This window comes from Lacerta agilis, chromosome 9 (assembly GCF_009819535.1).
Source record: "Lacerta agilis isolate rLacAgi1 chromosome 9, rLacAgi1.pri, whole genome shotgun sequence".
In the NCBI taxonomy this organism is placed as follows: Eukaryota; Metazoa; Chordata; class Lepidosauria; order Squamata; family Lacertidae; genus Lacerta; species Lacerta agilis.
The window spans coordinates 19,621,984-19,644,393 of record NC_046320.1 but is presented as its reverse complement, the minus strand read 5'-3'; the positions used below and the strand labels follow the sequence as shown (position 1 = coordinate 19,644,393).

The 22,410-nt window shown below is 40.8% G+C and overlaps 1 protein-coding gene across 1 annotated transcript in view; it reads left to right on the top strand.

Moving 5' to 3' along the window:
- Window positions 1–3,158: 3,158 nt before the first annotated feature.
- Window positions 3,159–22,410, top strand: part of TUSC3 (tumor suppressor candidate 3) — a 130,414-nt gene continuing 111,162 nt past the window's right edge. The window contains exon 1 of the mRNA XM_033160105.1: window positions 3,159–3,349. Within this exon, the coding sequence (XP_033015996.1) occupies window positions 3,233–3,349 (117 nt within the window). The 5' untranslated portion in view covers window positions 3,159–3,232. The remainder of the gene's footprint in view (window positions 3,350–22,410) is intronic.

Here is a 22,410-nt window from a genome sequence, read left to right as displayed (position 1 = left end):
AGACAACTCACTTGGTTCAGAATGTGGATGCCAGGGGGTTGGCTGAAGTCCAAAGAGCTGAATGAATACATTACTTCAATCCTTTACCCGGTTCACTAGTAACAACTTGCTGTTGGTTTTGACCTTGGGCACTGTCTCCACTCATGAGAAATGATTTGAGAACCTGTGGGACCTAATTTTGCATGAGGAGTGGCAAGTGGGGTCAAGAGAAATGAGCTTTTCAGTTACAATATCCAGATTATGGAACACCCTACTCAGGACAACATGCTTGGTCCAACCCAGATGTTTTATTCCAGTGTACTTCTAGTTAAATATTACACATTTTTATATGTTTGCAATTTTATTATTTTACAGTTTATTTTATCTGTAGCTTTATTGCTTCAATTTCAGGTAAGGCAGGCTATTATTATTATATGTTTATTTTGTGGGGATTTGACACTCATTTTTAAAGTACTGTTGTCACAACCCCGAGTAAAACCATAATAGAAGACCCATTCAGAACAATCAGACAGCTAAACTCACAACAATCTATTACGACTGGAGGTCTTATGTTGAAACAGGGCCCCATCTCAGAAAAAGTTCTACAGAGGTGGGAAAGATGCAGAAAAGGTCAACCAAAATAATCAAAAAATTGGGGAGGGGGGTAGTTTCCCTAAGAACAAAGAGTCAAGAGTTTGGAGCTTTTTAGATTAGGGCAGGGAGAGAACCATTTACAGCCCATGAGTCAGATTTGCACGTGTCCAACCTTCTGAGGCAAAATGGATGCAGTCAGGGGCAAAGGGGGCATGGTCTGAAGGAAGGGGGGGGGAAATGACTGGGGCTCATGGTAGGCATTTGAAAAACTATATACTGTATGATGCAGAAAAGTAGACAATATTAGTAATTCAGGGTAATTCATTTAAACTGATAAGCTGTAGATTCACGAGTGGCAAAATCACAGAACAATTCTGTGACAAAAGCCAATCAGCCATTATGGGAATTATTGTCACAAGATGTGGTGATGGCCGTAAAAGGAGTTTAGATAAATTAGTGCAGGTTAGGTCCACCTGTAACTATTAGCCATGGTAGGTTAGTAGAACGTTCAAGCATGGAGACAGTATTCCACAGAACATGGAATAATGTTTGAAGTTTTATTATGTTTTTATATTTTGCTTGAAGCTGCCCAGGGTGGCTGGGTGTAAATAATAATCATCATCATCATCATCACCATCACCACCATCATATTATTTGGGGTGGGGTGAGAGTGGGGGATACACAGAATAGCAGCTTCTGGGAGCAGGTGGAGGAAAGTATGTTGTCTTCATGCTCTGCTTTCTAGAGACATTTGGCTGGTTACTGTGAGGAGAAAGCAGACAGAAGAAGAAGGGTCCCTGGTGTAATATGCCAGTTCTCTCTTTATATATCAGACTGCCCTAGCAAGAACATAGTCTTGACGATAACAAAAAAAACATTTATGCTGCATTTCCTAAATAATTACATACTGAAGCTTGTGAAATTTTTGTTGGGTAAGTCAAAGCCTGAAATCCTATACAGTGGTACCTCCAGTTACGAACTTAATTCATTCCAGAGGTCCGTTCTTAACCCGAAACTGTTCTTAACCTGAGGCGCGCTTTTGCTAATGGCCCCCCCCCACTGGCGCCGTGTTGCTGGCACGCGACTTCCACTCGCATCCCGGGGCAAAGTTCACTACCAGGAGGATCTACATCCGGGTTAGCGGAGCTCATTGCCCGAAGCGTTCATAAGGAGGATGGTACCTAACCAGAGGTTCCACTGTACACGCGTATCTAAGAGAATGTCCCATTGAATTCAATAGCACTTACCTCTGAATAGACATGCACTAGATTGTGCTGCATAGGATATCCCAACCATCACATTTATTATTGCCAGTTTCTGTTTCGAGTAAAGAGAATAATATTTTAATAGCACATCCATTGCTCATTTATCTTAATCATGACAAGCTTTAACCTTATTTAATTTAAACAAACAAACCAGCAATAAATTCCAGGATCCTTCTTTAATTTGGTTATGAGAATTGGCTGTGAACCTTCTTATGGCAAGATTTTTGTGCACTCAAAAACTATTTCATAGGCAGAAAATTAGCCTACAAAGCTTTATTTCTGAAGGTGGGGAGTCTAAATTTGCTATATTTCTGTCAGCTGGCCAGCTGTTAAAGGCATAGAAATCTACAATCACCTCTGATACTGTTGGTGACATCGTCATAATTCTTATCTCAGTCAGTAGAGCATGAGACTCTTAATCTCAAGGTCATGGGTTTGAGACCCACATTGGGAAAAAGATTCCTGCATTATATGGGGTTGGACTAGATGTCCCTCATGGTTCCTTCCAACCCTACAATTATATGATTCTATGATACTAATTGTAATGTATGGGGGCTAGATAACAGTGGTTCTCAAACTTTTTCCTCTGAGCCACACTTTCCCATCAGATGTCAAGGAGGTAAAGAACTAGACAACTTTTAGAAGATATCTGAAGGCATCCCTGTATCAGGAATTTTTTAATGTTTGATGTTTTATCAAGTTTTTATATGTGCTGGAAGCCGCCCAGAGTGGCTGGGGAAACCCAGCAAGATGGGCGGGGTATAAATAATAAAATTAGTAACAAAAACATATTATATAATAATAATAATAATAATAGCAATGATAATTTGCTCATGCAGCACTAAATTTTTTATTGATAAGAAATACATTGGGAAACAAAAACCAACAACTCCTTGATTTTGAAAAGATGCCTATTTCACATTCTGCGAATATGTGTTTGTGTGTGTATATATATATATATGTATATGCGTGTGTGTGTGTGTGTGTAAGACTCACAACACACACACACACACACATACATACACACACACACACACATATATATATACACATACATACATACACACACGCGCGCGCATGTATAGTATAGTATAGTATAGTATAGTATAGTATAGTACACAGAAATGTTTAAACGCTTCTTTGAGCGGGTCCCGCCACACCTGCCATCCTTTCCTGCCGCACCGGCGTGGCGCTCCGCACACTTTGAGTACCACCGCCACGGAACGGAATGGAAGGGAACGGACTACATTTCCCAGAAGGCTTTGCCCAGTAGCAGGCTTGCTTCTGGATTGGTGCTCCTCGGCACCCAATCGGCGCGGAGGAGAACGGCGTGGATAACGGCGTTTCCCAGGTGCTTGTGGCGGAGACTGACGCGCCGGCGCCCGTTGGAAGACATGGCCCCGTCACGGCGCCTCTCGCCGCACCTGCCTGTGGGGAGCAGCCTCCTTCCCCTCCTCCTCCTCCTATTCCTCCTTTGTGTCCAGTTCGGGGGAGGCCAGAAGAAGAAGGAGGTAGAGCCGTTCGCTTCTCTCCCGTTTCCACGCGCCCCACCCGCGCGACCCTTCTGCCTCCCTGTGTGTGTCAAGGGGGGTGGGGAAGAGAGAGATACCTAGGGTTCAACACACACACCCCGCCAGCCCCCTTTGTTTAGGAGTTTAATATATGCTCCACCTTCCCCCCTGCAGCTCCTGTGTGTTGGGGTGTGTGTGTATACATATGTATATATAACAATATATGTATATATAACAATATAATATCCTTTTCTATTTGTTTATTTGTTGTTTTATATTTACAATTTTATTTATACAATATGAATGCCCACATTTAAGATTTCATTGTTATTTTTCGTTTATAGCAATCATCCCCCCCCCTTCTCACTGCCCCACACAGCCATCCATCCCTCTGAGGGGCAAACATAGGTTTGACATGTGGGAAAGATGGATTCTTAAGGTTTCTGCCTAGGAATGTTCGTTATTATGCTATGTGGGGTTTGTGTGTGTGTGTGTGTGTTGTAAGCCGCCCTGTGATCTTTGGGCGAAGGGCGGTATATAATAATTATCAGTGGGTTTTTTTCTATTAAAAAAAATGTTAAGGGGTCCTCTTATTTTGACTCAAGAAAACCACCATTTTATAGTTCAAATTGGGGAAAATAAATACAGCATATGGACAAAAGTACAAAGATTCACAAAATGTTTAGGGGTATGCGTTCCCCTGTGTCCCCTCAGAAAAAAGCACTGATAATAATAACAGGAACGTGGAGAAGGTTAGGTGCGTGTTTGCCTTGCTCAGGACTGTGTGGCAGGCGAGAATTCTACCACTGAACCACCAATGCAAAAGCTTTATAAGATAAGAGACATAACTAGTGTTTAAACCCAGAACCTGTTTTCTTTTGTTTAATATATTTTTGAATTATTTACAAAAAAAACCACCCCTCAAAAATGTTGTTAGATCATGTAAGCAAAATCAGTTCTACATCTCATATCCCACAGCTTGTTTTTATCAATGGAACATGTGGTGTTACAGTGGAGAAAATGGAAGTGCCTCTGAGCATGTGATGAAAGTATCTTCTGACATAAACACAAGCACCTATTTGGAAATAAGCGGAAAGGAATTCCCGATCACACTGCGTGATTTTCACACGGCATGAGCATCCTTTTAGGAATTAATTACTGCTTTGTTGTTGTTTTCCTTCCTTTCTCCCTTGTTCTTCTCCTCACTATCTTTTGAAACCACCTGTGACATTTAAGCCCATCTTAATCACTTGTACAATTTCCTATTAGTTGGTCATTGTCCTTACATTTGTCCCATATATACACCCTTTCCTAACTGCTGCATAGTGCAGAATGTTATATATTGAAATAGCTGTTGTGGTTAAATTAATATCCGCAATAATTCTGCCTCTTAAATTTTCATAAATTAGTAGTACATCCAATGTTGCTGTTGGAGATTTCTGTAATATGGACCCTTCCCTAATCTTTTTGCCATCAATACATGCTATTTCCCCCCTTCTCCATTCCCTTCTCCATTTAATTCCAGACATCCTGTATTATCCCCTGAAAAACGGGGGAAGCTCTTGTGTTGCAGAGATAAAATAACACTGCTGCGCTTGGCTTGAATTAACTGTCTCTTTATGTTACTTACCGTACTTGATTATGTAATTATTTTATTTGCAAGGGAAAAGTGAATTAAAGAGAAGAAAACATAAAGATAAAAATATAATATAAACATAATAGTAATAATACAGATAATAACAGTAAATCAGCACCAATTCACACTGTGAATACCATGACCATCAGTAAGTACATGGGTCTTAAATTAAACATAAAAGGAAGTATAAGTCCTTCAGATTTCCAAATAGGTATCCACACAAGATTGATGCCTATATTTTTGAATGTAGCCAGGGCAATAAGGTCTTCAGACAACTGCATAATAGACAGTAGGTCTGCATCCTTCCACACTTATACTTCAAGTCTCTTAGCCACCATTGGCTACTGATTGGGATTAGACTCCTTGCTTTACCATTTAACATGCATAAAAGGGGTGGGGAAATACTTTATATCTATGAAACTGGATTAATTACCTCTGAAAACATTTAAATTTCTGGCATTGTAGCATGTATTCAGTGAATAATGCCTTTTGTGCTGGACAACTTCTAACCAGTATATGAATAGCTAGTATACAACAACACTGTGGAATTATTCATAATATATAAATATTGTAATATTAAGTTTATAAATCAATAGATTTTGAAGTAAAATTCATCTAAGTGTTCTACTTTGTGAGCCTCGTAGTCAGTAAATGTCTTCTACCTTATCCTTTGTGATCACAATATGCTGGGCACAAGATTTATACCCAAACAAACTATTGTAATTTGTTTGAGATAATGAGAAACACTGTAGCTGCTGATCTTGGCACTTACACAATAAAAATGTGACAATATGCAACCCTGATGCTTATCCGCAGCTTGTACTAATAATAAAAAATACGTGTGGCTAGCTTTTACACTAAATGAACTTGTAAACAATTTTGCAACAGCCTGCAAGCCCTCACCATTGCTTCAGCAGCTGTCTGTTCCCCATCAGGCTACTGCTGCAAATAAAAGAACATTGACGTATTTAGGATCAGAATCTTTAGGAAGTTTTAAAGTTATTTTTCCATTGCTTTATGTATTACAGGATGTGTGTATCTTTCTGATTCATCCAGGGTTTTTTATGAGTCAAGTGCTGTATTTCATTACTTCAGTAGTTAAGAGTTAACCAGTAGAAAGTGATTCTCCTGAAACTGGTGATAGTTCTGAGTAAAAATGGCCAGAATAGTGAAGTGTTGAATTATTTTAATTTGAATCTTTATTATAAACCAAGTGGGGTGCCATTTGCTTTTACCAAAGTGCGGCCTGTAAGCCTTTTCCTGCTTAACCTGGGAATAGCCCCATTGAGCTCTGTGGGACTTATTCCTATGCAGGCATATCTACAGGTTTGTGCTGTTAGAATTAGAGGAAAAGTAGAAATGGAGACCTGAGTGCATCAGTGGAAAAAGGGATCCTGCCCTTGTTTGGTTTTATTATGGCTTCTGCTTCTCCCTAGCCCTTATCAGGCTGCCTTTTAGTCAGCACTTAATTCAGAGAGCCATGGTTCAAGATGATTACTTGGAAAGCAGAGCCCTTCCTCCTGCTTCATGTGGCTTTTGGTTGCCTTTTTCTCTGTACTGAGTATTTGTGGTCTGCCTATACCTTCATTTATTCTTTCTTTTACTACAAGGCCTTTCCATAGAAAGAGGTTCTGGAGCTGTGCTTTTAGGAACATAAAGAAGAGCTTGGCTGGGTCAGGCCAAAGGGCATCTTCCTATGGGAAACCCACAAGCAGGACTTGACTGCAACAGTAGTCTCCCCATGTGTGATTCCCAGCAACTGCTCTTCAGAGGCATACCGTACTTCCTGCATTGTAGCTAGTAATGATAGATAGGCTTACCCCCATGAATTTTTTCCATTCCTCTTTTAAAGCTGTCCAAGTGGTGGGTCATCACTACACCATGTGGAGGTAAAATCCATAGTTTAACTAGGAAACTATGAAAACCCCAACTCAGATTAAGACCTGCTTCTAAGTCCCAAAAGGTTAAAAAGATGAAAAGCAAAGGGTAAAGGACTAGAATTGAGTGAGAGAAATGGGAGGGCAAGATTGCGTTTTAAAAAGGCTGTGTAAAACTTGTGGAGAGGCTAAGTAAGAAGATGTTGACATGGGGAAGAACTTTGTGGGAAAGGAAGAAACTAACAGAAAGATATGCTGGGATGAGGATTGCATGGGAAAGAAAGGGAGCATGAACAAAAGCGTGACAGAAAAGATAGAGAATAGAAGAAGCAGAGGAAAAGAGGGAATTAGAATTAGCGAGAATAATAAATTTTGAAGGGCATACATTGCATTGAATCTAGTCACATGCTTCTATTGTAAGTCATGTTCATGTTATAAAATAATGTAGGCACAGAAATGATGGAAGAGGAAAAAATTCATATATATATATATATATATATATATATATATATATAACATGAACCATCTTAAGTAGATCTTTAGTCCTGCAGGAAGAAGAGGACATGTGCTATGAATGTGCTGGAGGGAGTAAAAACAGTCTCAGTATTATTTTAGTATATTGTTTGAAGGACTAAGGAAAATGAGACAGCAGCCAAATCTTGCTGCTGTACCACCAAAATGTAGATAAGTTGAGCTAATTGAGTTTGAAGGAACAAAGTTGGGGACAGAGGGTGTAAGGGAAGGCAACTGTCAGGTTGTATACAGAGTGCTGCTCGTTGGAGGAGGAGATGCTTGCTTTGTGCTTTCTTCAGCAATCCAGGTGGCCAGTCATCAAGTCATTTTTGTTGTTGTTCCTAAAGCTCACCCCAGTGCTTTAAATTTAATGTGAACTTCTTCAATCCTTACATGGATGGGGTGGGTGGGGAAAGAGAGACTGTATCAAAAATTTCTATTTTACTGGACCTAGACGTGTACTTGAAAATCTATCATCCTCTCCCCCTTCACTCATTAGCTATGGATACTTAATTGGCCTTCAAAAGCTTTGGAACACTTCCTGGTTTTTCTGGTGGCTGAGCCAATTCTTTATTCAGTTCCTTAGAGATCATGGGGCGAATTGCATCTGGCCTTGACGGTCTGATATGCCAGATTCTATTTTTAATGTGTTGATCTCACCTGCCTTAGTACTGTATTGAGAACAGTATTTGTTTGCAAATTGCAGTAACAGTTTGCGTGTTTTCACAAAGAATGTTACCACACTTGTCTTTTTTGAACTCTATGTGTTTTGATCCTTTTTCTCACAAGGAATGGTGTACTAAACTTTCACTTTCTCTTCTTTGGATTAAAATGCATTGCTTGAAAGATGCAAATGATAACTGAGAAGGCTACCTTTATAGCATTGACATGGAAAGGATTGTGGTAATCAGTTTCACGAACTTTCTCATGAGTGTTCCTTGTGGAACAGATGTTTTGATTACATGGATGTTGGAAACTTGTATTTCCATTTTAATTCAGCTGTTTTAATAAGTAATGGTGATATCTGACTGGTTGGAAAGGTAACCTGTTAATTCATATTGTAGTTTGGTTGATGTAAGGTTCCTCAGTGGTTGCTCACGAGTAATCAGGCAGATGCGACCTTCTGGAAACAAAGTTCCTTTTATTCTGCAGCTATTTACAGTGGAGCAAAATAAAGAATGTCTGGCTCAGCCTTCTGCAGAGTCCGGGAATGTCCTTTTCCGTTTTTGGTCCAGCATAAAAGGCGCGGGATTCTGAACCCCCGCCTCCCCCCTCTACGTCTTTCCTCCCTGCGTAGAAGAGGCGATGGGAAAGGTGCTTCTCCTCCTGTTCCTGCTTGGTGCGAGGGCTCTTTATCCCTGTCACAGCCCCGACTCCCACTTCCTGTCTCCATCTCCCCCTCCCCACTGGTTGAGAGACTGCTTTCTACACTGGACGGGAAGGAAGAACTCCTCAGCGGAGAAGGGGGTTCGCGATACTGATAAAGCCCTGGCACTGCCTTGGCTTCCGGCGAGGGCAGTCTCCTGACGTTTGAAATACCTAGGGCAACTCTGTAGTGGGTGCAGTGGTTATACTAGCCAAAGAGACAATGTGTACATTGCAAGAAAGGGTATGTTCGAGAAATGAAGTTTTAATGCATTTTGCATGAAGCTACGTTTGTGGAGTTTGGATGTCTTTAGGCATGGATCTCACACATTTTCTTCAAAAGCACAAATTGCGTTCCTGTAAATCATTTGATCTATTGCACAAAGTGTGCTTTAAATCAGTGATGCTCAAACGACATGCTGGGGCATATTAGGAGGGTCAAAGCATGGTTTGAAAAATTAAGCAGTTATATTTTATGCAACCACTACTCTAGGGTTGTTGAAGAGGGGTGGCCTAGTTACATTAGGGAGAGGAAGTAAGGAAGCGCTGAGGTTTCATGTGGCGGCCTTTTCAATTGACAGCTGAAGAGAATCTCTGAAGACTCTTCATTGCCTAGAAAGCACTGGGTAAACAGGGTGGGTATAGGGCAAAAGGATGTCTGGCCTTTATTCTTGAAACTGACTGAGAAAGTAATATGTGTTTTTTGAGCACTGAGGAGAGAATGCCTCCAATTTTAATCCAGAAAAAATTGTGCTCTAGGTATCAAGAAATGCAGCCTTGAACATTGCCAAATAGAAGCACAAATTTCTCCTCTAAGGCCCTTTCTCTCTCAACTCTACTGCTGTATTTGGACTGTATATCCCATCAGGCCCAGCTAACATAGCCAGGGGTTGGGGATGAGAGGAGATGATGTAGTCCAAAACATCTGGAGGGCACCAGGTGGATGAAGGCTGGTCTAGACCTTTATTTTCTGCAATGCAGTTGATTCAGTGCAATGAATTGTCTCATCTGCTTTCCTAGCCATGCTTTAGGCCGTCTGCATGTGGAAAGTATAAACTCTGGAGACAAAACACTCCTTTGAAAAATGCAAAAAGCCAGTGATGCTACCTCCAGATCTTCCTTCCCTTTAGAAAAGAGACTCTACCGGTAGCTGAAAATGCAGCATGTGCAGAAAAATATCAGGATCAGCCTTTAGATCAATTTTGTCTTAATTGTGCTGGATTTGACTCTTGGCCAGGGTGGTACTAATGGAGAGCAAATGAATGTAAGGTAAGCGCAGAAAGGTTAAGGTGTCCTCTTTTGCATTTTTGGACAAAGTTCAGAAGATGCTTGCAGAGATTATTGGTGAAAGTAGCCCTGGAAAACAAAATAAGTGATGTCTGTTCTCTTCTGGTAGAGGAATCCCTAATTTTAGATGTGGAACCATTTCTGTTGTTGTTGTTGTTGTTGTTGTTGTTGTTGTTGTTTTAAAAAATCTATACCACCCTTAATCCGAGGATCACAGGGTGGTTTACAATATAAAAACACAAAAATACAAACCATAATAAACAAAAGCAACACACAGACAAATTTTATCTGGAGGAAATTTGCCTCTCTACCTCACACCGTATTGCCCTTAGTACAGGCTATCTGACTTCTTACACATATCATTTTGAAATACTTCAGAATATATTTATGAACTAAGGTTAAGAGAATCCTGGTGTACAAAAGCTTTTGGGGGGGAAATCCTGCAAAGTAAATATTTTAAACTAGGGGGTGGATTGGGAAGGAGCAGAGAATGATAGCACTGAAGTAATCCATGTAATATTTCAAACATACTATTGACCCTACTTTCTGGGTGAACAGAAAGGGTGTTCATATAATGGCACTTAAAAAAACAACTACCTTTAGTCGAACTATACATGTAAGAGTGATGATGAGCAGGAGTTATCATTTTTCCACAATACACTTGAACTGCTGCTTGCACTTTTTTAGATGACTAAATAAATTTGCCAATATATTGTGGATTTCTTTAATTTACCTTCTTGTTTCCTGCCTTAAACCACTTTTAAAAAGTTGCCCCCCTTTTTTATATGTGTTGTTTTATTCCTTCTGAAGATATTTAGGGCTAAACTGAAAGATAGACACACTTTGATGGAAACATGTAGCTGTGGGGAAAGGTATTGTCCATGTTACAGGAATTTTATGGGAAGTTGCCCTGAGAGGAGATGAAAGTACAGTCGTACCTTGGATCCCGAACACCTTGACAGTTGAACGTTTTGGCTCCTGAACGCCACAAACCTGGAAGTGAGTTTTCCGGTTTGCGAACTTTCTTTGGAACCTGAACGTCTGATGCGGCTTCCCATTGGCTACAGGGGTTTCCTGCAGCCAATCAAAAGCAGCATCTTGGTTTCCTAACGTTTTGGAACTCAAACACACTTCTGGAATGGATTCCGTTCGACTTTCGAGGTACCACTGTATTCACCTGTTGAGAGTTAGGGCAGCATCAGCAAACATTGGTCTTAATTGGCTTTTTGACTTCATCATGTATCCAGTTCTTGCTATCTATCATTGCAATATTCTCCATGTGATTCCGGACTGGCTTGGATTGCCCATATGATTGTTCCCAAGAAAAAAGTGGCCTTCCCAGTCCTATCCAGCATTACCACATGCTCTGAGCTTTGAGCTTTGACATAATTACTGTGCCTTACACTAGAGTAAAACTTCTGAAATGATACTGTAGATTCAGATAATTGATATGGGGGTTCATAGGAAGTATCGAGGTGGAAAATTTTCTGATGCTTATTTAGCACATACAGTGTGATCTGATGTAACATATTTGACGTACATTTAGTAAGCAAGTTTAAAAGCACTTGCAGTAAGAATTTTCACTTTGATTAGAGCTGCAGATCCAATCAGGTAAATTCATAACTTGATCTTTGGTTAGAGTTGCTAAGTCTTTTGTGGTTTTTAATTTACCCTTTCTGGGTTAAAAATCAATAAAACATACCGGTACATATAATCAGACTTTTCCTAAGTGTAATCACCAGAAGAACATTAATTACAAGTTTGAAACTGCCAAACTTGCCTCATATTGCATTGACCACCATCATTTTACTAATGACTTTTATGAAGCAATTAATTTTTAGACATTGAACGTTTCCAATACCTCCAACTTGGATAAAGTCATTATATATTACATTATCATTGTTCCAACATCAGTTTCATCTCTTTTGTTCTCATTCTAGATCTAAATGTAACTTCTTTATAGTTGCCTCTGAAAATGTTGTTTGGCTGCAGTCCAATGCAGAGCATGTTTAAGTTGCATGAAAATCTGCAGGCTGTAAGCGTGCTTAACTCCGTGTTGGTGTGTGCTTCTTTTCCTTATATACATATAAAAATAAATCTTGAAGATAATCAGTCATGAAGCTAAGGTTCTAATGGAGTTGGAAACTGTAAAATAGGATGTGCAAGGCTATGGAGTTACTGTACATCTGTTAGTTTTAATTCTGGAAAAGGAACCACAATTGATTAAACTCAGTCCTGAATTCTTCAAGGTTTAGATTTCTCCCCTTAAAACAATGCATAAGCTGCGTGATTCCCTGTCCTCCACCCACTCTTCATAATGGCTGACAGTTGAAATATAGCTGGCCTTTTGAACGTTGCTTCTTACTTGGAAGGTGGGAGGCTTTGCCCCTTAGAAAACGTTCCTTTTTTAGTTGAATGATGCCATCCTTGGATGGGCAGGCTTATTGGACAAACCTACAAGGAACATTTTGGGCACATTTTGGCCTTCTATGATCACCTCTTTTTGAACATGTCTATCATTTATCAGTCTGCTTTGAGGCCCAACACTGCATTGTTTTGTTTTTTAAAGTCCAGGCATAATGAAGCCTTTCTGCCTTTTTTGCTTTTCTGCCTCTGCTGATGCATCACTTCCACTTCTGTTCATGCCTCTTGAGGCAAACAGCAGCATCTGCAACACCTCTTCTACCATTGGCAAGTATTCCTGATAGCTCTGAGAAGAAAGCGAGGTGGCAATTTTGCTGATGGATCACTGGGGAAATAGATTTAAGAACAGGGAAGAGCTTAGTGAGGTGACACGGCAGATGGTTGATGGAATATGAATGTTTTAATGAAGGAGAACAGGTTCTAGCAGGTTTAGCATAGTAGATGTGTGACCTGTCAGCCAAGCTATCCCCAGGTAAAATCTTATCCACAAATTCATTAGGTAGCTTCAGGCAAGCCTCAGTTGCTCACTCTACCATTCGTCTGACCTTCCTTACAAGGCTGTTGTAGGGACCCTAGGGCAATATATGGGAAGTACTTTGAATGTTCAAAGTGCTGCATAAATTGTGGTTTTTGCAATTGTCAGGGAATGAAATAGTGATAATAGGTATCTTACATGCATAGGCTCCTGTTCTAAATGCCACACTGAATGCATGAATGTTGGGTGGAGTGATGGAGCACAATATTCTGCCTCCTCCTTGCGTTGGATACGTGCATGGAGGGCTTCAAATGAACAGTCCTTTTGTGTATATTTCCCTTTCTCCAAGCAGCTCAAGGAGCAGTTATCTTTGAAACAAGATAACCCCATGAAGTAGGTAAGGCTGAGAAATCATGTTTGCACATTTGAACTCCCTAGGTGGAGTGAAAATTTGAATTGGGTTTCCCACATGAAAGCACACAGATCTTTTGTGAAAACTTGTGACAAGATAGCAACCACCCATCGTGTGCTTTGTTGTCAGCCAGATCCATCAAACTTGTATACCTATGGGAAGGAATTATTATACATGGATACAACTTCCTGTGAAGTGTTTCAGTGATTTGGCTATTCTCTGGTAATCCAGTCAACGGAATTGAAGTATATTGCTCCCGTGGCAATCAAACAGGGTGTGAATTGGTAGAACACAATTGTTTAATATGATATCTTGTCACATTTTAGACCAGATGAGACCAGGGTGGCAATGGCAAATGTTTTTCAGTGGTTGGTGATGCAGATTTGTTGTTGTTGTTGTTGTTGTTGTTGTTGTTGTTGTTATCTGCAATAAATGAAATATGGTGCTTATAGCAGCCCCAAAGTACTCCTGTAATTAGATTGCCTGAAACTTTGTCCGCATCCCAGATGTCTCTAGTTTGGCAGCGTAGCTTCTGTAAGACAGATCAGCAGCTTAATTGATCTTTCCTATCAAACTGTTCTGCAAGTACTTATGCAGCACTGCCTGGGCAGCCACGTGGAAAATAGAGACTGTTTGCTCTGGTTTTGGATTGTGATGAGTAAAGTGAATTGGACAATTCTGTCATAGCAAAATAGTGTGTGTGTGTTGCTCGTAAAACCTATTATAAAATTGGTTTTATGCATCAGACTTGGTAATAAAATCAGGAGAAAATGTGTGGGTATTGCACATTAATCTTATTCCAAAAAACCAAACCCAACTTTGAAAAAAATAGTGGACCCACAGCAGAGTGTGAGGAAAGGGGGAGCTTTTTGTGTGAGTGCGAGGGCATTAAGATGGAAAACACTATTATTATTATTATATTTAGTAATTATTAATTATCCACCCTTCACCCTAAGGTCCCAGGGTGGGTTACAACATTGAAACACAACACTGAAAATAGTTTAAAGCAATTTAGAGCTATGGCAGTGTAGTGGCTAAGAGGCTGAAAAAATGCTTTTAATGTCTAAGACATGTGGCTGAAGCACAAGGTGCCAGGGAAAGGAAGGAATCGTGGTCATGGGAGAAAGTGAATTATTCATGGATTTCAGTTGGTTCAGCAAATTATTTTTTATTTTTTTATTTTTTTTTAAACAGAATTTATTAGCATTTTCATAATATAACACAAACCCAACCCCACACCTACAAATACAAAAACAAATACAAATACACATAATGTCAGGATTCTTCTTCTTATTTATATACCTTGCAAAAAAAAATTTCTAGTTCTGAATCTTGACGTTTGACTTCCCCCGCCTATTCACCTTCGGTTTTAAATCAATATACTATTTCCTTAACAACTTTTCTCTTTAAAAAAAATTTAACTTTACTTAAAAAAAAGAAAAAACACAATTATCTTAATCTTTGCATTATAACCTAAATCATAACCAGATATTCTTATAGCTAAACTTATTTCTTCTATCCTTTATCATGCTGCTTTTGACTTAAGATTCAATATCTCCTTACTTATTTAAAATAAACTTGTAATTAACAGACTTCACACTCCGATTTCGGATACCATGGCAGACCATTTGGATTATACATTTAATACTTCAACCCACTCCCCCTCTGTCCATTGTCTTTTTCTGTCTTTCACCAGAACCAAATCTCCAATTGTCTTCCTCTGAGTGTCCACAGATCCAGGCAACATCCACAACAAACCCCGCATCGAGCCTCAGGGTATTCATCACCTCCATTCTGGGTTCCTCCGTTTCTTTTTCTTCTTCTTCTTGTAGAAATCTTAATTCTATGTCCCTTGCCCCCGAGCTGCCACCTCGGAGTCTGGATATTGTAAATTTTCCCGTTCCAGGGCTGCCACCCCCAGAAATCGGTTCCTTTTCCTTTCGGAGTTGCCCAGCCATTTCAAACCATCCTTCAAACGCCCCTCCCAGCTCTTTGCCGAGGTTTGATTCCATTGTGTAAAACTTTTGAAAAGCCTCCTCTGTGGAAAATAAGTCCTTTTTATTTATAATTCCACTCAAAACTTGTAGTTTTCGATTAAGCAGTTCCAGCTTCAAGACAGTGAGCATTTCCTCATCCTTTAAACCAGAGTTCAATACCAGTGCGAGCACAAAATCCAGCATTTTAGGAGGGAGGGTGAGTATCAAGTTTCAGTTCCTGTCTCTTCCTTCCTTTGTTTCAGTTTTTTCCCACGACAGTCCAAGTCGTCGCCATTTCTCCGAAGCCGGAGTATAAAGACCAAAACTTCAAATGGAGATATTTTTTCCCCAGTTAACCCCCGAAGGGAAATCTCAGCAGTCTCAGTTTTCAAATTCCAGATACTTTCTATCGATTGTTGTAGCAGCAGTCACTTAAAGAGTTAATTTCTTTCCTCTCCCGAAGGGAGGGAGGCGGGCTGCCTTTCTTCTTTCCCCCAGATCATTCCAGGAATACAAAGAGTCAATCAGTTACTCACAGCCTCTGGGTTCTTATCAGCTCGTTAACGACAGGTAGAACTTAGACGCTCATCACAGGCTTTGTCGCCGCATTTACATCCCGGTTGGGGCATGTCCCCTATAGCCCGGCTCCGTCGTCCCTTCACCCCCACTCCCCCTTTACAGGGGGAACGGGGGAAGGGTTCGGAGCCACAACGGGCACAGCCGGGGAGCCCAGGGTGCGGGACGCTCTTCCCGCACCCCAACCGGAGCCCCGCTATGCGGCTGCAGGGCTCCTAACCCCCGGGATGGACTGGGTGCTTCGCAGCCGAAGCAGCCCACGACCACCCGTAATGGCGTCAGCCGCCGGAAGTCTCTGGTTCAGCAAATTAACAAGGTATATTTTTAGTTAAGACGTTGACCGGGAAGGTGCCTTGGATGCTTGTACAAGGAATGAAAATGGTTCACAGTTGCATATGATTCTTTGAGCAAGGAACTATCCAGGAGCAAAGGGCACTCTCTCCAAACTAGCATGTGAGAACTGAATCTGCCTCTGCTCTTTCCAGTTTAAGAGATGCTGCTGCAAATTATCTTCCCAGGAACTGCCCCAACATGTAATCAGTGTTGAAATTCACTCTGGTATACCCGTCTGTCTATCTATCTATCTATCTATCTATCATCTGTCACAAACAACCAAAAAATTAACCTATAGCTCATACATTACCAAAAGCTTATACATTGTTCTTAAACAATTCCCTTCAGAACACTTATTTTCCCCTTCCCTCTTCCAATACACCATCTTTATTTTTTGAAGCCCGCTTAATACCTATACTAGATCTTTAACTACGATTAACAAAATGACACCTCCCGTAATAGCCCATGTATCACAGGTAGGGAATCCGTTCCCTGCCTTTGATTGATGTGGATAATGAAACAGTACCACTGAGCCATCTATACAGTTGAGATAAAACTTGAACCAAACCTTTATATGTATTTTGGGAGGGGGGATATGATGATGCAAGAAGGCTGTCCTGCTTTTTACCTTTTGAGCCTGCCACACTTAAAATGGCCCTCAAGGTGGCATTTGAAGTGGATAAAGTCTTACTACCTCTTACTATTAGTGTTCTGCTATATGTCAATTCTTTTTACAGGCAGCAAAAGAGGCTAATAAATGGGTAATTCTGCCATGCTGACTGAGGTGACTTTCTAATGGAGGAGCCACAGTCAAAATGAGTCGCATCAGTAAAATACAAAGCCCTTAATTGCCCTATACTTGTGGGCTTGCACTTTCCAGCTGAACCTCCTGAGTTCTTAAAAAAATAAAAGTAGAAGAAGAAAGCCAAAGTGACAGGAAGTTCGGCTAATATTTCAAACTGAACTGGAGTAGACAGAAAGTTATTAGGGCATAGTCTTGAGACTTCCAAGGACAGTCATGGGGAAAAGAAAGCACACCCTCTTTGATTTCAGTGGTTTCACATAAAGTATCAAGTTTATTTGTTGTTGTGACCATCCTGGTCATTTCAACAAAAAAGGAAATAGAAGTATTCTATGCATGTTGTGCAGAATATGCATAGATACACCATTAAAATATACAGATAACCTATTTATACTTATATACCCTGAGATACAGGGATGCGGGTGGTGCTGTGGGTTAAACCACAGAGGCTAGGGCTTGGCAATCAGAAGGTCGGTGGTTCGAATCCCCACAACGGGGTGAGTTCCCGTCACTTAGTCCCTGCTCCTGCCAACCTAGCAGTTTGAAAGCACATCAAAGTGCAAGTAGATAAATAGGTACCGCTCTGACGGGAAGGTAAACAGTGTTTCCGTGCGCTGCTCTGGTTCACCAGAAGTGGCTTAGTCATGCTGGCCACATGACCCAGAAGCTGTACGCCAGCTCCCTCGGCCAATAAAGCAAGATGAGCACCGCAACCCCAGAGTCATCCGAGACTGGACCTAATGGTCAGGGGTCCCTTTACCTTTACCTTACCCTGAGATACAGACCTCAGGGCATAATAACAACAACCATCTGTTCCTTAGCAGGTCTTAAAATTAGGTAAATGCAACCTCAGATGAGCAACAACACATGACATATTACACCATGTATTGATTTATTTAAAGGAATAATGACATTTCATCAATTTACACTGTTCTGACCTGTTACTGAGATGCCCCTTGTAACCATGTACAGCTTTTAGTACCCTTCTTCTCATAGTTTGAGGTTTTTGGCTTCAGCATGAACCTGTGCATTGCATCTAACTATAAATGATGTATCTGTGTGCATGCACACAGAATTTTTAAAAAAATCACTATTTAGCATTTTTAGCTGCTATCATTTTTTTTCTATGATCTTTGCCAAGTTTTATCTAAAATATCTAAACCAGTGGTTCCCAACCATTTTTTGGCCATGCCTCACCTAAGCATCTGTAAAATACTGAACCCCCCCTCCCCGTGACATATAATTCTTATTATTCAAAAACTGAACTCCTCTTCATATGGGGGAAGCCTAAAAAGCCATTAATTTGGTCTAACTCATTCTCGAATTGCCCCCTTAAAAATCAAATTGCTCCTCTGTGGGGTGTGCGCCCCATGTTGGGAACCACGGATTTAAACCATAATCCCTAAGAGATGTATCAGAAGGACAGCAGTGGTGGGGAACCAGCAGCCATCCAGATGTTGCTGGACTTCTACACACATTGGCCTCAGCCTGCATGGTCAGTTGTCAGGGATTATGGGAGTTATAGTCCACCAACTTCTGCAGGGCCACAGGTTCCCCACCATTGTGGTATAAAGGATGTGCAGCCTGAAGCAGATGCTCTTGTCAGCTTTCTCTCAGATTCATTACAATTTTTGTGAAGAAAGAGGATTTTAGCATAATCCCAAATGTTATTAATGCCTAGGGCTTAATTTTAGCTAGATCTCACCCCATAGTGCTAGAGTTTGGTCTTCAGACCTATGAATCAAAATAAGATTGTATTTGCATTGGCATCCATTTCTAAATGAGACATTTCTGACCTTTGCTAACACAGCAACCAGATACTGTGGATTTTGTTATACAGGGTTATAGCAGAATACAAAAGAAAATCTATCTATCCTACAAGTATGTAGTTACCCAAGGAAATATCAATTTTCAGCTTGGCTTAGGGGCCATGGCAGTTCCACTGCAAGAATAAATGAAATTTTGATGTTTGGATTTATCCACGATTCGCCAGCTTCAAACCCCAGAATATTATTTCAAAAGCTGACATAGTATGAGCTGGTTTTTCTCTCTTGCTATGAATGCTAGTTGCATTCAGGTTTTCAGCCGTGGACAGACTTGAACTGAGGACTTCCTATTTGTCTGAGCAGCTCATTGGACAATTAAATGTCTCTGGGAAGTCACAGACTTTCTTGGGTCCCAGTAGTTTTTTTGGCTCTACCTTGCTCTGCCCTTTCCCATTGCAGCTTGGTCATTGCCCTCTCCTTCATTGTCCTATATAAGCATCTCTTTCCTGTTCCCTGCAAATCAAAATGCCTTTTGCATGCAACTCAGATATTCTGTTTCTCATTCTGCCATTTTCTTTTTCACCTTGTAAGTCTTTTTGTAGTTCTGGACTCCCACAGATAGCAATGCCTGTACCACTAAGCTACAACCTTTCCAATCTCTCTTAAAGTTTGCAGCTGCACTTGCTACATCATTGCTTCATATAAAAAATTGGGGCCAGGCAGCTTATCAGTTTCTCTAACTATACCGCCAAATGACTGGAATTCCCAATACTGTATTTTAATAGTCCATCTTTACTTATGAGCATCCAGTTGGTTTGACTTGCTTCACTGCTCATCTTTTCCAGCTATCTGGAAAGATATGATTTCCTTTGGCTCTCTACTTCCTTGCCACCACAAAATCGTAGAAGTGGTTCTTCTGGCTAAAGTTATGTGAACAGTTTTCTGAGACTTCCCCCCATGTTTGCATCAAATATCTGGGTTTGACATTGAGTAATTACCCCCCCTCCCCACTTTGTGATTGCCATTGGAGTCGTTGGCCAATCTGAACCTTAATATTGCCTAACTCTTTATATGTTCATGCCTCATGGATGCTTTCATTTGTGGCCTGAAGTATTCACAGATCGACCCTCCACAAATGTGTAGCATTGTTCAGCTTTGAGTGGCAGAGAGTATTCTGAATAAATTGTTTAAGCTTTAACAGTTTTTGTTAGTACGTTCATCTTGTGGAACGTTATAATATGCTAGGTTTGGCACCCCGAGGCTTCCTCCCCTCTATTGTAGTGTATTATTCAAAATTCATTTCAACGAGCCATCCAATTTTCATTTCCAAGAGTTGACTAGGATTATTTTAGGGGAGGAGAGGAGACTTAAATTAAGTGTCTGAGAGAAAAATGTGACCACATGCTGTTTAATGTAATTGCAGTGTACCTTCCTCTCTTCCTCTCCCACCTATGCTAGAGGCCCATGAGAACAAATATTAACAATGGGTAGCCAAAACACTGTTTTGCCTGCTGCTTATAAAGGTATATGAAAATCACAGCTCAGGCGCCAGACTCATTGAATCATTCATACAACAGGATATATTGGGCTGGAGCCGATTGTTTAAACAAAAGCACTTCTGCACAGAACATCTGCTTTTCATTTATTATTATCTCTACCTATAGTGGCCTTCCATTCCTTTCTTAGTTATTAAGTTAGTTAGGTTTCCATGCCCTTCTTAGTTAGGGGCGTTCATTAAAGATTTCCCCAGACCCACTTTCGGTTATCGTAGGAGGATGAAATTGCACATGTATAATGATACATCTCTCCATAGGTAACATAGTAATTAGTAGCTCTGAACTCCTAACAGTTTCTCTGTTATGGGTGCTAACGTGGAGTAATGTTTGATAATGGAACCAGTTGAATGCAGAGTGGTCATCAGGTTCTTGTACATGAAAGGGCGCAAACCAGGGGAGACGTTTGATGAGATGAAAGGGACTTATGGGAACGATGCCCCATCATCCCATCATATGATATAGTCAAGCACTGGCATCATCAGTTCAAGTGTGGTCGGACTTCAGAAGATTGGCTCCCATTCCTGGGTCACCACAGTCCTCCATTTATGACGATACCATCCAGCAAGTGGAGGCTGGCATTTTGGAGAATCGCTGCATAACCGTTCGCCAACTAGCTGCAGATGTCAAGATCAGTGTGGGCTCTGTAGAAATAATAATCTATGACCATTTGCACATGGGAAAGGTGTCTGCACGGTGGATTCCCTGGCTGCTGACACCTTTCCAGAAGCAGGAACGAGTGACATGCTCACAGGCTCTTTTGGCCATGTGTCATGAAATCCATGATGATGTCTTCGCCAGACTAATTATTCAGGATGAAAAATGGGCCCATCATTATGACTCAGAGACTAAATCCCAGTCCAAACAATGGAAGTACTCTGCCTCACTACCTCCAAAGTAGGTACGTGTCCAACTGTCAGTGGGCAAGGTCATGCTTACGGTCTTTTGGGACCAGCTCAGAGTAGTGATGATGGAATTCCTGGCAAAGGGTACCACAATTACTGGGACATACTACACTTCGCTGCCGCAGAAATTGCAGAAGGCCATCAAAATGGAGAGGTGTGATATGCTGACCTGTAGGATAATGCCCCGGTTCACAACTCGCATGTTGCTCAGATGGAAGCATGGTCCTGTGGCTATGAAATCCTTCCTCACCCCCCTTATTCTCCTGACCCCTGCACCATTGGACTTCTACCTCTTTCCAACCATTAAGTTATTTTTGAAGGGCAAGCTTTTTCCACATGATGAAATGCTGATTTCTGAGGTCAAGTGGCTTCTGACGCAACCGGCCGACTTTTACAGCTGCATAAAGCGATGGGAGAAATGTTTGACTCTTGCTGGTAGCTATGTAGAGAAGGACTAATAACTGTGCCAAGTTTTGTTTGTCTCAGTCCACGGGAAGTATGTTAGGGGAATTCTTTAATGAACGCCCCTCGTAAGCCTCTGAAGGCAGCTTACAAAGCAGTATGTGAACCAGCAATATAATATCACATGTAGGGATGGGTGAATCTGTCAGTTTTGGTTGTTCTCAGTTTTCTGGTCCTAAGTTTAGTTCTTCACTTTTCCACATCAGCTTGTGATTATTATTTTTTTAAGTCCTCATGAAAAGTCATCAGCCTTCTAGTTTGGATTTTTCCACTATACACTCCCCCCCCCATGTTGCCTAATATACACATATTTGCAAAACATTCCTCCTAATGCATCATTGTATGGTATTTTCACTGATATATGCATTTTAGGAACACTCAGTTTTAGTATGTGCATTTCTATATACATTCCTTGGCTGGAGAACTGCATTGAAAAATTCTGAGTGAATTTTGGAATAATGGCCATGTTTCTGGTTTCATACTGCTTCAGGAAGCCCAAGTTAGCTAAACTCACCTTTAAGTAGGAAGTAAATCAAATTTCTCGCCCATCTCTAATCACAAGCTCAATTAAACCCACATCAACATTAAGTAGTATTGAAACAATAGCAGTAGATACCGGTAGCAGTAGGTGCCATCGAATCACCAAAAAGCAGATGGGAATAATAATAAAAAAGTTTTAGGGATTGTCTAAAGGCCACA